This window comes from Erigeron canadensis, chromosome 2, assembly GCF_010389155.1.
Source record: "Erigeron canadensis isolate Cc75 chromosome 2, C_canadensis_v1, whole genome shotgun sequence".
In the NCBI taxonomy this organism is placed as follows: Eukaryota; Viridiplantae; Streptophyta; class Magnoliopsida; order Asterales; family Asteraceae; genus Erigeron; species Erigeron canadensis.
The window spans coordinates 20,724,113-20,738,905 of NC_057762.1; the positions used below are offsets into that span (position 1 = coordinate 20,724,113).

General features: G+C 34.2%; 2 protein-coding genes across 2 annotated transcripts; one reads left to right on the forward strand and one right to left on the reverse strand.

Moving 5' to 3' along the window:
- Nucleotides 1-497: 497 nt before the first annotated feature.
- Nucleotides 498-2,475, forward strand: LOC122586306 (protein NODULATION SIGNALING PATHWAY 2). The gene is made up of 2 exons (XM_043758307.1): nt 498-1,221; nt 1,657-2,475. The coding sequence occupies exons 1-2, from the start codon at nt 498-500 to the stop codon at nt 2,424-2,426; spliced, it is 1,494 nt and encodes a 497-aa protein (XP_043614242.1). The 3' UTR covers nt 2,427-2,475.
- A 3,723-nt stretch (nt 2,476-6,198) lies between these two features.
- Nucleotides 6,199-13,934, reverse strand: LOC122590293 (F-box protein SKP2A-like). The gene is made up of 4 exons (XM_043762619.1): nt 13,541-13,934; nt 11,981-12,329; nt 11,232-11,373; nt 6,199-6,937 (listed from the first exon to the last, which is right to left on the reverse strand). Exons 1-4 carry the CDS (start codon nt 13,780-13,782, stop codon nt 6,579-6,581), a joined length of 1,092 nt encoding a protein of 363 aa, XP_043618554.1. The 5' UTR covers nt 13,783-13,934; the 3' UTR covers nt 6,199-6,578.
- Between the last annotated feature and the right edge of the window lie 859 nt (nt 13,935-14,793).

Below are 14,793 nucleotides of genomic sequence, written 5' to 3' on the forward strand. Positions count from 1 at the left end.
GCTACAAGATACAACTTGCATTTGTCTAAAAGATACCGCTCAAACTAAATGCTACTACAACTATTTTAACCAAACATATCATAAAAATCCCCTAAAAACATATTTTCACCAGAAAAGTTATGTTGATATAACATATATCAACAAAATCGTAAAAAAAAACCTTGTTTATATAAATAACTTTTGTGTTGTCATTTAATATTGAAATTTTCTTTGTATTGCCATGACTATGCACATTCGTTTTAACTCTTAGTTAAAAATGACTATATGATTAGTTTATATCGTATGTCAGTTTATCAGATTTTTGTATTTGCTTTCTAACAGTTGTATTAAAAAATGTACGTATAGGTGTGTTACTTAGTTACTAGTTTAATTTAATATATATTATAAACAGTATTTTAAATATTCTATAAAAGGGAGACTAAACCAAAGTACAGGCTAACAAAATCTCAACAGTTGTGCTCTGCACTCAAAGTTAATATTACATCCACTGGCAGAACATGGCCATGGTTGTTAACCAGCTACAAGAATTTTTTCTATCAGATTTCACCACCACCGCCAGCACCACCACCACCACTACCTCCACCAATAGTACCACCTCAGCAGAAGACGATGGTTGTCGTAATTGGGCCGACTGGTCCCCTGTTGTCGACTGGGATGCATTTTCGGTTCATCCCCAAGAAAACTTTCATGACTTATTCGGACCTGAAATGGATGAAGAAACAGATAAAACCGTTTCTTACTCCGAGGATAATCAGAATCTTGCATCCTCGGATGCATTAATGATGGAAGCAGCCGTTGATGGGCCATCGGATGATAGCAAAGGGCTTAGATTGGTTCACCTTTTGATGGCTGCCGCGGAGGCTATGTCAAATGATAACAAAAGCCATGATTTGGCTGCAGTGATACTGGTTCGGCTCAAAGATTTAGTGTCCTCAAATGAGGGCACGAATATGGAAAGACTTGCTGCTCATTTCACCGATGCTTTACTAAGTTTATTAGAAAGCGCCGGGTGCAGTGGAGGTGGTGGTTCTGGTGGATTTCATTACAAACAAACCCACCATCTGAACCATCACCACAAGACAGATGTCTTGGCAGCTTTCCAGCTGTTACAAGACATGTCACCATTTGTAAAGTTCGGTCATTTCACCGCCAACCAAGCTATCATTGAAGCAATCACCCATGAACGACGAGTTCATATAATTGATTACGATATCATGGAAGGTATTGAATTAAATATTTATTAATCATATATTAATATTTGGTATTGAATTAAATATTTGTTAATCATATATTAATACTTGTTTGTACATCAATTGGTATATTAATTAGCCTAAATTATTGTAATGTAAATATTATTTATTAATATGTGGGTTTTAATTAAATTGAACCTGAAATTTGAATAACATCCTGCCCGAAAGACGTAAGGGCCGATAATTGAGACGAACAAACTCTGACCATTCGAAAATTAAAAAAAAAAAAAGTTAAACCAATTAATTGATTATTTTTCTTAAAACAAAAAATCGTTTATGCATTATATAGTTGTGCTCTATGAGTCTTCCTTCATCAATTTTATCTGCTCGAACATTTTTTATTTTTTTTACTTTACATTTTCATAATAACGAGACCCTAATGTATATATTTACATCTCATCATCAGGTATCCAATGGCCGTCACTAATGCAAGCATTAATCTCCCGTAAAGATGGACCGCCCACTCCCCACCTACGTATTACCGCCCTTTCACGGCCAGGGAGTGGCCGGAAATCCATCTCCACTGTCCAAGAAACAGGTCGTCGTTTAACTGCTTTTGCAGCATCAATCGGCCAACCATTTTCCTTCCACCAATGCAAGCTAGATGCCGATGAAACATTCAAGCCCTCATCGCTAAAAATTGTACGCGGAGAAGCCATCATCGTTAACTGTATGTTACATCTCCCTCATTTCACCTACAGATCACCAAATTCAGTTGCTTCATTTCTATCTGGATCCAAAACCCTAAACCCTAAACTCATAACCCTGGTCGAAGAAGAAAGTCCAAAAGTTGAAGGTGGGTTTGTGGGCCGCTTCATGGACACATTACACCGTTACTCAGCTCTCTACGACTCATTAGAAGCCGGTTTCCCAATGCAAGGCCGAGCAAGAGCATTGGTTGAAAGAGTGTTTCTTGGTCCACGAATTTTGGGTTCCTTGGCTCGAGTATATCATGCAAATGGTGAATGTGGTTCATGGGGTGATTGGTTGTCATCTGATTCAGGGATTCGCCCGGTTAACATAAGCTTTTCGAATCATTGTCAAGCAAAATTATTGTTGGGATTGTTTAGCGATGGCTATAGGGCGGAGGAAGCTGGAAGTAATAAGCTTATTTTAGGATGGAAATCTCGCAGGTTGCTTTCAGCTTCAATATGGTCATACTCCGATTCGGAATAGCATATTTACTGTATTTTGGTTTTTGTTTCGTGCTTGGACGAATTGGTAACTTGGGGAATGAGTGTGTCAATATTTTATCACGATACATATCTAAATGGTCACTTTCGATTGTAAAAAAAATAAGATGGTTAAAATATCGTTTCCTTTCCATGGAAAAGAAAAATATTGCGTAAATTACCCGGATCGTCTTTGTTTATGACTTTGGCTTAAAACTCCAATAGTTGATCGTCTTGCGCATTGTGTATGAAGGTATATTTTGGTCATTTTATCTTGCAACATGTTTAAAGTTTTATTTTCATTAATTAATGATTAGGATCGATGATTAGAAGTAATATAAATAACACGGCTAAATACATGACAACTTATATTTAAACATGAAAAAATGACAAATCATATAAAATCTAATGTGGCATGCTCCCATAAATGTCAGTTAAACAAAAACATATTTTTCTCTTATATAGAAAGATAGTCACTTTCGATTGTAAAAAAAATATGGTTAAAATATCGTTACTTTCCTTGTTAAAAAGATGAAAAAAAAAAGATTGAATAAATTACACGGATCGTCTTTGTATTATGACTTTGGCTAAAATTGAAGTCCAAAAGTTGATCGTCTTGCGCATTATTGTATAATGAAGGTATATTTTGGTCATTCTATCGTTGTATCTTATTTACTTTTTCCTTTTCTTTTGTCTTAACTTTTGGGAACTCCATTGACAGACGTAAGGTTAAAACCCTTTTTGAATTCCTTATCTTAGTTTATTAAAGCAATTTAATAACAAAATGTATTGAAGTATAACCAAATAGAACATCCAAAATATGAACTTGGATTATTCAGTTTTTTAAAATGTCTTGTAATTTTATTCATATAGAGGTTCCACCCTTTATATTATTTCTAGCTAATTTATATGAAGTTGCCACAACAACAATGATATGTGTGGTCGGTGATGATGATTGTGGTAATTTAGGAAAATAGAATTTTTTTTTTTTGGTTTGGTTGTTTGTTTTTAACGGCAGAATAGGTGAATAGAGTGTTTACTGTTTGGTGATTGTTTGGCACAAGTTTTTTCATAGTTTTCATTTTTATTTTAAACTAAAAGCTGCTAAAATATTAAAAACTTTGTTTGTATGCAACTACCTTTTAGCTTTAATTTGAAAGAAAAAACTCCAAAATAAAACGCTAGTTGAAATAGCGTTTCAGGAGCTTTAACTTTTTAATGAATCTTTTGCTCTTTAAAAGGTATACATAAATCTCTTAAAATTGCAACTACAACCACCATACCAAATACTTATAAAAAATAAAAGTTACAACTTACAACTACAATTAAAAGCTACAAGATTTTATTGAATATTTGATAAATTTTAAATATTACGTACTCAATCTAAATCACGTGAATATCAACATTGAGATTATTATTCAATTTTAATTCTTATTGGTTGAAAAACAAAGGTATGGGCACATTAACAAAAAAATAAAATAAAGATACAAATGTCGTCATCCACGTTCTCTTTTGTGCACAACTATCAGAATTTGAACATGCTACAACATTGGACATCTGACATGCTTAAGGGCTTGCCTATACATACCAAGCTCAAGGATGATGGAGACCGGGATGTCAGAATTTGCATAGCTCAATGTTGTGTTGTGTTCATAATTTCATAAAAATTTGCATTCTTACCTCCTAAGGTTTTTATCTTCAAACTTTCGCCTCCATCATAGTATAACTTTATATACATAAAGTACAAAATCTATTAACTTTTTAAATATATAATAATTTTTATCATCGTTACATTTTACGTTCATGTAACATTTAATCAAAACATTATATTAGGTCACTGTCGTCGGTCATTATTTGCATTAATATATTTATTGTTTTGCTTTATGTTTTATATACATCTTTTTAATTTTTTTATTTAATTATTTTTATTATTGCTACATGTTTTATTTCAAAATATGGGTTTGAATATTTGTTATAAACGAATTTATATTACACTAGTATACTATTATATATTATTTGTATCCAAAATTTTTCGTATAAAAAACATGTGCTGCAAGGGTACCAAGATTATTTTTAACTTACTAAGATGTTTTGTAAGGGATTTGGGACTAGAATGTATTTTTCTATCAACTATTAAATTAGAATTCATTGTATCTCTTATTCCACATCTAGTTTGTAACTATTTCACATTAGTAAAAAATTGGCCCGTTAAAATTATCCAGAGTTTGTGTGTGCTTTGATTAGTATTTATCCATATTATCTATAATCCCTTATAAAGGGTATTGGAATTAAGATTTAAGCATATTTTTCCTTCCTAAAATACCCTCAACATTTACATTATATTCACACACCTTATCCCTGAAGTTTCAAAATTACCCTTATAAAAAAAAATGAAACTTTATTATCTTTACATTAACTTACATTATCCGACACTAATTATCGATGTCATCACCATCCGTCACCAACACCACTAAACCGTCATCGCCATTACTGCCGCTGCATGGCGCAGGTACCATGCTCGTAGGTAAAAGAGAAGATTGAGGTATACTTTGGCACCCATTAAAGCTTTTTTATGCTTAAAATTCTCCCCTAATTATTTAAAGGCTCTCTTGTTTTTTATAGATTTTTCTTTTTATTTTCAATTTACTTATTAAATAAATAATTATATTTAAAACTAAAACGCTCCGAATGAATATATTATTATATATACAACCTAAATTTTTATTAATCATTCTCATTCATATTAATATTCTACTTCTTATCTTTAATAAACAAATCAAATTTAGTAAATTTATCAACAAAATAAACATAAGGTTTTTTTTATATCACTTTGATTTTATTTTTAGTATTTTGTTCGTGTTTATTTATTATTTGATATTGAATTGTTATGTTATTATTTTAATTTAGTTTATTGTCAATTGTAGTTTATTATGACATAATCTTCTACTACAAAACAGTTTATTCTTATAAAAATTTTGTTTTAATCATGTTTTGTTATTTTTCGCATATTTTGTTATTTATTATCATGATCTTTAATTTTGATATATATTTTATAAGACCATCCGTCCATCGAAAGAGTCTGAAGAGTAGTATCTTTACATAATCTGATAATGCTTGGTAAACAATTAAGACTGAGTTTTTCAAAAAAAGGATTAAAAGTTGTATTCGCACTGTTCAAAAAAAAAAAAAAAATTGTATTCGCTTTCTTCTACAATTTGTTTAGACATTGTCTTGTGGTAAAGATTATTCGTTGGTAAAAAATTTTTTCTATATGGGACCAACATGTGGTATCAGAAAAGAGTAACAAAGTGAAATATAAACCGTAATTTCGAAAAGCTAGAGCCATATCATGACTACGATAGAAACCAAAATTGTAATTTGCTCAGTTTCTTATTTATTAAATGAAAAATAGCTATTAGACAATACTATTGGTACGGCCATTAATGATTGGTTAAAATTTTCATTTGTGTATGAAAGAGATGGTGGGCAAGCAATTTCTAGTTATCATTGTCAATGGTTGTCAATTGTCATAAAGAGTGGAATATTTTCTTTAACAATTATTTAAAACCTTGTTTAAAGACAATTCTGTCAATAGAAAATTAGAAAAACTGGTGTAATTATCTGAACTTAAAAAACATAGACAAATATCAATGGAGTTGGTGGTCCATTGGTAAAGTTTTTGAGGTTAAAAAGATGTCCTAATTTACAAGCATGCAAGTAAAGCATACAAGGAAGCGGATTTGGGGTTTGATGTTTTCATGATTAATCAGTTAAAATTTGCGGTATGTTTATCGTCTCCCAATTTAAAATACATAATACACTTCCAGTTTTACCAGTATATAACAAATTATGATATGATGATGTACATCGGGCTCTGACTCTAATATTGTCGACAGAACATGTTAAACATATATTTTGCAATAAACATACCTGCACTTTTTGCTGCAGCTACTGATGGAAGAATGTATACGCCATATCCGGCAATGTGTTTTATTTTACTATTTACTTGTGTACTTTAGTATAATTTTCACTTGAAAGAAACTATAGGTCCATCCGATAAACGTTTCAAGAGTCCCACAACTAGAAAGATCTCTTTACTTCTCTCAACATAGACGATATATACATATTCAACTGATGGTCAAGCATCGCTGGATTCTTAATAAGCTTGACGAGAAAACGCTTTGAGTTGCCGGTGTGGTTGAAATGCACAAGCACAACGTACGGAGGTTAGATTCAAGCAGCCACTTATGATTAGTGAATGTCTTTCTGCGCACGTGTGTAGAGCAGGGCAAGAATTGCAAAGTGCTTGAACAGCAGGTGGGGTTAGAGCTGTGCACTGGCTGATATTAAGCCTTTGGAGCCCTTCTTCCTTGACTGACTCCAATACTTGGAGTCGGTTTTTTACTCTGCTTTGAGCCAAAGCATACATGGCTCTGTCGGTTATATTTTGGCAGTAGTATAAACCAAGAGAATGTAGATGAACACAGTTGTCTGCCAGAGCTATCACACTTTCATCTGCAATAATCAATAACGTTAAAATCCCATGATATAATGATAACATACAAAATTAAATCAAAACCTAAGGTTGTGTTTGTATATGCGTTTTAAAACCATGTATCTTATTGTTAAGACATTATACTATATATTGTTGGGTTTGAAGGCTTGCTGGCCAGAAGGCCCGATTTATCAAAGAGGCCCGATCTATTAAAGAGGCCTGTTTAGGTTTCCTTGGAGACCAAGTTATTTACCCTAGCTGTTCTCCTATATATATACCCCTTATTGTAATTGTAATCTTATGGTTCAGAGCTTAATAAAATAACCTAATTGCAGCCGGTGGACTAGGCCCCTCCGCTGGGGCCGAACCACTTTAAATTCTTGTTTCGTTTATCTATTTTCTAATTGTTATCTTCTAGTTTAATTGCTTCCACTGTGCTACGGCTAAGGGCGGTTCCTAACAAGTGGTATCAGAGACAAGGTGTTGTGATTCGCGATTAGGGTTTCGGTTTTGTCTCTCTTGTTCGCCGTTTTCTCTCACAGCCTGCTGCTATCTACAGCCGTGACGATTAGGGTTTCTTCGACCCTTGTTCGTCGTCGTTTGCTGTTGTTTGTGGCTGTCTGCTGCTGATTTGCTGATATTTGCTGCTTATTCACTGTTGTTTGCTGTTTTCAGCTGCTGAAATCTGCTGTTCAGCTGCTGTCATTTGCTATTTAGCCACTGGTTGCTGCTGAAATCTGCTGATTTTGCTGTTGGAACCGCCGTTGCTGCTGGATTTTTTTTTCTTCCTGATTCGTTCTGTTTCTGGGTCTGGTTTGCAGCTGTTCTGCTGCTGTTCCGCCGCTGTTTCACCACTTTTAACCGCCTGCCGCTGCTGCTGTTGCAGTTGTCAGCCGCCGCCGATTGGAACTCTGTTAGGGTTTCTGTTGCAGATGATAAAAGCACTGATTCAGTTTTTTTCTTGCTCGAATAGCTACTGTTCTTGGTTACCACCGTCACATTCTTGTTTGTCGGTATTGTCTCTGTTCAGTTTATTGTTTGAGTAGTATCTCGGGTTATTCTGATTTACGATTAGGCTGTGGTTTTTTTCGGGTGGTTTTTACTAAGTTTGTTGCTGTGATATTACCTTGATCGATTAGAAAAGAAAAGAAGATAAGTACCTTTGTTTGAAGTCAGTCCATTAAAACAAGGTATTCGGTTGATTAGGGTTAAGCCTTCGATCGACCGGGTGTATACGGGTGTTTTGGAATGGTTTGGATTTCTGTTGGATATGGAACTGGTTTTGAAGAAAATTGAGCTAGTAGGTTTGGAGTGCTCTGTATTTTGAGTATTCCTGTTCTGGGGTTGCTAGTGTCGACACGAGTGAAAAAAGTTAGTTTTAAGTCATAGAACTAACCCTTGTTTTCTCTACCGTTATTGATAGTTTGATGTTAACTGGTCTGGAACTGTGGATGTTATTCCTTGTTCAGTTTTGATAAGTATTTTGACTTTTGAGTAGATCTTTGTACTGGTATTGGGTGAAGGTTTTCGCTGGTTGAATACGAGGGGAGGTTCGTCTCATGAAGTCTGGTTTAGTGTGGGTTGGAATAACAGGGAAAGTGGGAGCTGTGCGTAGTTGACTTGTGGGGTTGCATGAGGTGCTCAGGATTTTATCGTCTGGGGTTGAAAATATTATGCTTATGAGAATGTGTCTGCTTATAAAAATGTGTCTGCTTATGCGAATGTGTCTGGGTTGATGCATTGAGGCTCATTGGAAGGCAGTGTATTCTGGTTTGCTTCATTTAATGTTACCCACTATAGTGAAGCATTGGTGAATTTGTTGATTAGACTTTTGGAGTGTGCAGATTATTACGCAACCGGAAGAATTGAACCAACTTTCGGAGAATAAGTCTTGGCTCGAGGAGTCTAGTTCGCGGTAAAGAACTCTGGGACTTTTAGGTAATCTGTTTGAGCGTATTCGGAGGTTTGAACTTGGACGGGATTTTGTAACAGTGGGACCTTGATGAGTGTTTTGACATTTGTTGAGATCGACGTTGCGTTCTGAAGACCAGGTTTCCGAATGAAATCTCTCCAGTGATGCTACTAGTGGAGAGTGTTGTTCCCCGGGAGTTTCTAGAGTTAGTATTTTTAATCAGTGGGAGCCGGTTGAGATTGAGGACGAGTCATTGGTGGTCTTAGCCATGACTGGGTCAGTTTGACTATATTGGAGCGGTTTACAGCTTCAATGAGCCTTTCAGGCAACGACAACTAATGAAAAGGGTCGCTGCAACTAGGTACACTTGGGATGCATGGATTGAAGTTTGGTTTGTTCTTGGGAGTTGGACCTGTAAAGACTTCTATTCCTATCTATTTTTATTGGAATCTTAGCTTGTTTATGGAGAACTGAAGACTTGGGAAACTTCTGTTTTGATGTTTTAGTTGGTTCTTGGAACTGGAGGCTTAGAGGATTTTTGTTACCTGAAAATTACTAGAGTTCCTGTTTGATCGGGACATTGATTGCTTGAATGGCGGGCTAAAGTTTTTCGCAAGGCTTTCAAGTGGGAGATTGTTGGGTTTGAAGACTTGCTGGCCAGAAGGCCCGATCTATTGAGGAGGCCTGTTTAGGTTTCCTTGGAGACCAAGTTATTTACCCTAACTGTTCTCCTATATATATACCTCTTATTGTAATTGTAATCTTATGGTTCAGAGCTTAATAAAATAACCTAGTTGCAGCCGGTGGACTAGGCCCCCCACTGGGGCCGAACCACGTTAAATTCTTGTATCGTTTATCTATATTCTGATTGTTATTTTCTTGTATAATTGCTTCCGCTGTGCTACGGCTAAGGGTTGTTCCTAACATATATATATACTAAAAAGCTATATGCTTTTACACGGTACAAGTATGTATTGCATAGATAAAACAAACCCAATTAATAATTTTAACAACCAATAAGTATAGTCACAAATCTATTGCAAAACAAGTCCTTTTCTTTAACGGTCATTGACGGAAATTACATTACTTGAGAAAACTTTAACTGTAGCTAATAGTATAGATTTTATTGCTTCAGGTACAACTATGTATTAAAACATAAACAATAAATAACTTTAACGACCATTAAGTGTAGTTACAAAATCTGCTACAAACACATGTTCTTTTCTCTAACGGTTGTTGACGGCCATTACATTACTTGACATAACTTTAACGGAAGTTAATAGTATAGTCAATGGGTTGGTGGCCCATTGGTAAGGTCCTTGACCTTGGGGAAATCCACCAAGGTTCGAATCTCACTTCCTACATTTGTAGGAGTGGATTATTAGGGGGGGTTTTCGAGAGCCCTGGGTTTCATCCCAGGCATGCGTGGTTCGAGCACCGCATACTGCCCAATTGGATGTCACTGTGGTGTTTCGAATGCTAACTACTAACTACTAACTCACTTTTAAAAAAAAATAGTATAGCTTGAGGTACAACTATGTATTGCGTCGATAAAAACAAAAAACAATAAAAATCTTTAGCGACCGTTAAGTGTAGTAAAAAAATCTGCTGCAAAACTCTTTTTCTCTAATAGCCATCAACGACCATTACATGATTTTTAATTTAACGAAGTTTACTTACAATATGTTACGCCCGCAACAAAGTGCGGGTAAATTTAATAGTGAAATCACTGTTATCGGTTGTTAATTATCAGATTAATACACAGACTATGCTTGAAATAACCAGTCATCTAAATGACCAATTAAGTATGTTTAACTTATTCGGACGTGCGGGCCGTGTTATCGCACCCTTGGTTTCCAGGGGTGCCTTCAGGTTCCAACCTCTAGCATACTGCCCGCTTGGATGTCACTCCTAGGGTTCGAACCACTAACCAACTAACATGTTGTTCTAAAAAAAATTTTTTTTAAAAAAAAGGATCTATTTAACTTAATTAAGGACTATTACTTACAGTTCACAGTATGCATAATTTTTATTAATAAAAATGTCCTCTTCTGGTCATTTCATGTATTATATTTTTAAAATCATGAGACTTAACCAAAATTTAATCTCAGTAAAGCAAAAAAAAGCCTCATACCCATTTATTTAAAACTAACTATTCCAAATCACATATAGTCACTTTGAAACCACATATAAATACACCTTCACATTGTTTGATATGCATTGAAAATTAGATTTGAAGTCCATTTTAAGTCGCTACAATCATTGTTAGCTATTCATGAAGATTTTTCTTGGGATAATTATCATATATAGATTTGCCATAAAGAAACGTTTCAACACTATCTGATTCTGATTATGCAAAATTCATTTTTACAAAAGTACATGTAAATATCTCGTAAAGTTACCTGTTATAAGCACACAACCACACAAGTCAAGAGCACGTAGATTGGGGCACCCGTACGCTAAACTCATTACTCCATCGTCACTAACATTTTCACACCATCCAAGATTAAGCGACTGTAGATGACTACAATTATTCCCAATAGCCTGCACACAAGTATCAAAGATTACCAAAAGCTTATGTTTCAAGGCTTAGAACTTGTACTCATTCCCAATCCATTAGGTTATAAATGGGTCAATCAGGATATGCTTTATCAATAATAGGTCAAACAGATAACCTTGAAAATGAGTAGCTTAAAAGAAAACAGATTAAGTGGCTTCAATGAGTCACATAGATGAATAGTCACCGATTTAGTTATCAATGAATCATATTAATTTGCTTTTTAAATCTCTAATGGGTCGAACTGTAAAATCAATACAACAAAAATTTCCAAAAAAACATTTAATGGATAACATGGGTCATTATCATTAGGTCAATTATTGTCATCTATGATAGGAATGGGTTAAACCAACAAATTTGTTTTTAAGAAAAACAAGTCAACTGGATATAACAAGTACAAAGCACCCAATGTGCATTTTTAACTGAAAAAACTCCTAAATCACTAATTCGTAAAATTGGATTATGTTTGGTAATCATAAACGACATATTAAATTTCTGGCAAACCTAAATTGACCCGACAAAATTCGACCCGTTACACAACCTTTTCATGTCGATGCCTCTACTCAAAATGACACAAATTTAGCTATTAGGTACCTTTAACGCCTTGTCAGATGCAGCTTTTACACATCCACAAAGGTTAAGAATTCTCAACTTTCTGCAAAAACCAGTGAGATAAGCTAGAGCAGTGTCACTGAAGGCAGAGCATCCACTAATATTGAGTTTGATAAGATTTGGACAGCCATGAGCTAACGCATAAAGAGACGAATCGCTAAGTCTAAAGCTCTTGCTCAAATCAAGATCCTCCAAATCATGGCAACTATTTGCAACAGTTTCGACACCATTATCAAAAAGTTGCGGTTGATCCTGCCGAAGGCTCAACACCCTCAAATTTGTAAACTTGGGTACAAGAGAAAGCACCAAGCTATTCATATTGCGTTTGCACCTATTCAAATATAAATTAGACATCAGCAAGAATAAGAGAAACATTTTCCTCAAATACAAAAGTAGCATCTCTACCAAAGTTTAAGATTTTAATAAATTAAACAAAATGACCTTAAATACCCACAGACTGGGGTTCAAATCCTGGCTAGGTGTTGTGGGGTTTTTCCATGGAGTTTAATGGTGTATAAGTTTACTGCTTCTCCAAAAAAAAAAAAGTAACATACAAGTATAGTATCAGCAGGGTTGCCGTACAGATGAAGCTAGTTTTGCATTATATACTAACATACTTTGGTAAACAAAAGCTTTGCCTGTAACTATTAAACGTGCTTCAATAATCATTAATCATGTTACAACTTTTGGCCCAAAAAATATTTAGGATGGCTCATCAGCTAATAGGTTGTCGGCTTGGTTTTTTAAAGCGCGCCTAATAGGCTCATCATGACAAACTATGAATATGTGTAGATTGCTTGAAGACAAGAAACTACTTAGGAATACGTGTTTTAAAATAATACATACACCAATCAACAATGTCCCAAAGCTGTTGCACCAGATGAAACTATATAACTGTCGTGCAAAAGAATAAGAAGTGGAAGGGTGGTCCTCAACGGAAACAACAAACTGATGATATAAGGCTGACAAAACCAAAACCTTCTTGTTATAATAGACCTAAGCAGCAAGTAAGTGGTATACATGAGGTTTCTAATATGGATTCCAATTCAAAAAACAAGGAAGAAACTACATCAATATCACGTAGTGGGATTGAGGTAAAAAACTCATTTGGCATTCTTAGTAACTCGAAGGGAAAGCAAGAACAAACTGTTGGGACGATAAGAAAGTGGCGTGTAATGGGACATCCTATTGTTAAGGAGGGGGAAAGCATACTCAAGAAAGTCTAAAACTAATTTGTTTGATGTATTCTAGTCAATTATTAACTTATACTAGTGTCCTCTAGATAGTTGTTGCTAGTAGTGCATGTATATATTTATAGTCGATTTGGCACTTTGCCAAAACGCCTGAACTTCATTGATTAATACAATCTAACCAACACTTATGTAACACAAATATACCCTGTTTCTACATTTAGTCCCATAACTTGATTTTAAAATCCTAGGATTACAAAATGAAAGGAGAGATGAAATGAAAACTAGTGAAAAAGTTATATCCAAACAGAAGAATGGAGTAAAAAGAAGACAAGATGAAAGGAGAGAATACCAAGAAAGTGAAAGATGGGAAAGACCCCTGGAAATAGCATCTTTCCATCCACTACAAACAGAAGAAACAATTATAACACTCTGCTCATCATCTAACAATGATACAATTCTCAACAATAGCTCCATTGGTATATCCTTCCATTCATTATTGATTTCCTTAATGCTACTACTATCCCCATCTCCAAACACCACCATATTTTCTAAACAGATGTTCAGTTCATCATCACCTTTACCTTCCATCATCAGCACTTATATATATATATGATATTATATATTACAAAGAAAAGAAAAAAAGGATGAAAAATTTTATAAGAAGTGGGGGGTTTTTTTTTCTAGAAAAAAATATGTGTGTAAGAAGAGTAAAGAGAAAAGATGATTGATTATAAAAGAAAGTTGCGTGTGTGTGTAAAAGAGACAGATATGTATGTATGTATGTATGTTAAAAACAAGAAAAGAGAAACGAAAGGCAAAGAAACAAGGAAAGAGTAAGGGAGTGATGTTACGTGTCAAGTTGTATATATGAGACGACTTTCGGTGGCTTCCTAAAAAACTAGAGAGGTTAACAAAAAGGAGGTTGATTTTCTTACTTATGGTTTTACTTGTTATACTACAAATTATTTTTAATGACCATTTTGCCCTTACCATTTATTAAGACTTTCTTGCCTTTATTGATAAATTTTAACTCTTTTAATTATTTGTTTTTTCCACTGCATACAAAGTCATTTGCCCTAACTCCTTTTCTGTTTAAATCATGCAGCACGTCAATATGTATCTTATAGGATGTATATGTACATTACATTAAAAACATTTATTGTATATTGGAAATTAGAAATTGCATTTTATGTTTACATTTTAGGTAATAATTAAGCACACTTTTCGTTTTGATTCAATGATTCAATGGTTTTTATAAAAAAAAAAAGACTTGTTGCTAATTTAACAAATTAGCACGCACACTAATGAATAATGACTAACTGATTTTCTAGTTGCAACACTATTATTGATGTAATAAAAATTCATAGTCATATAACCATAATGAAAGTAACAATTTTGATGTTATAAAACTAATTTAACTTACCATTCGTAACAATAATAATACACCTTTTTTGTTTATACCTTTAATTGTGACAGGATTTTAACACAAAGGAGTAAGGTTACAGCACGTGGAAAGATCAAATAATTAAAGGTTTTTATCTAAAAAAAACTTGTTGCTAATTTAACAAATTAAAGGCAAGAAAGTCTTAATAAATGGTAAGG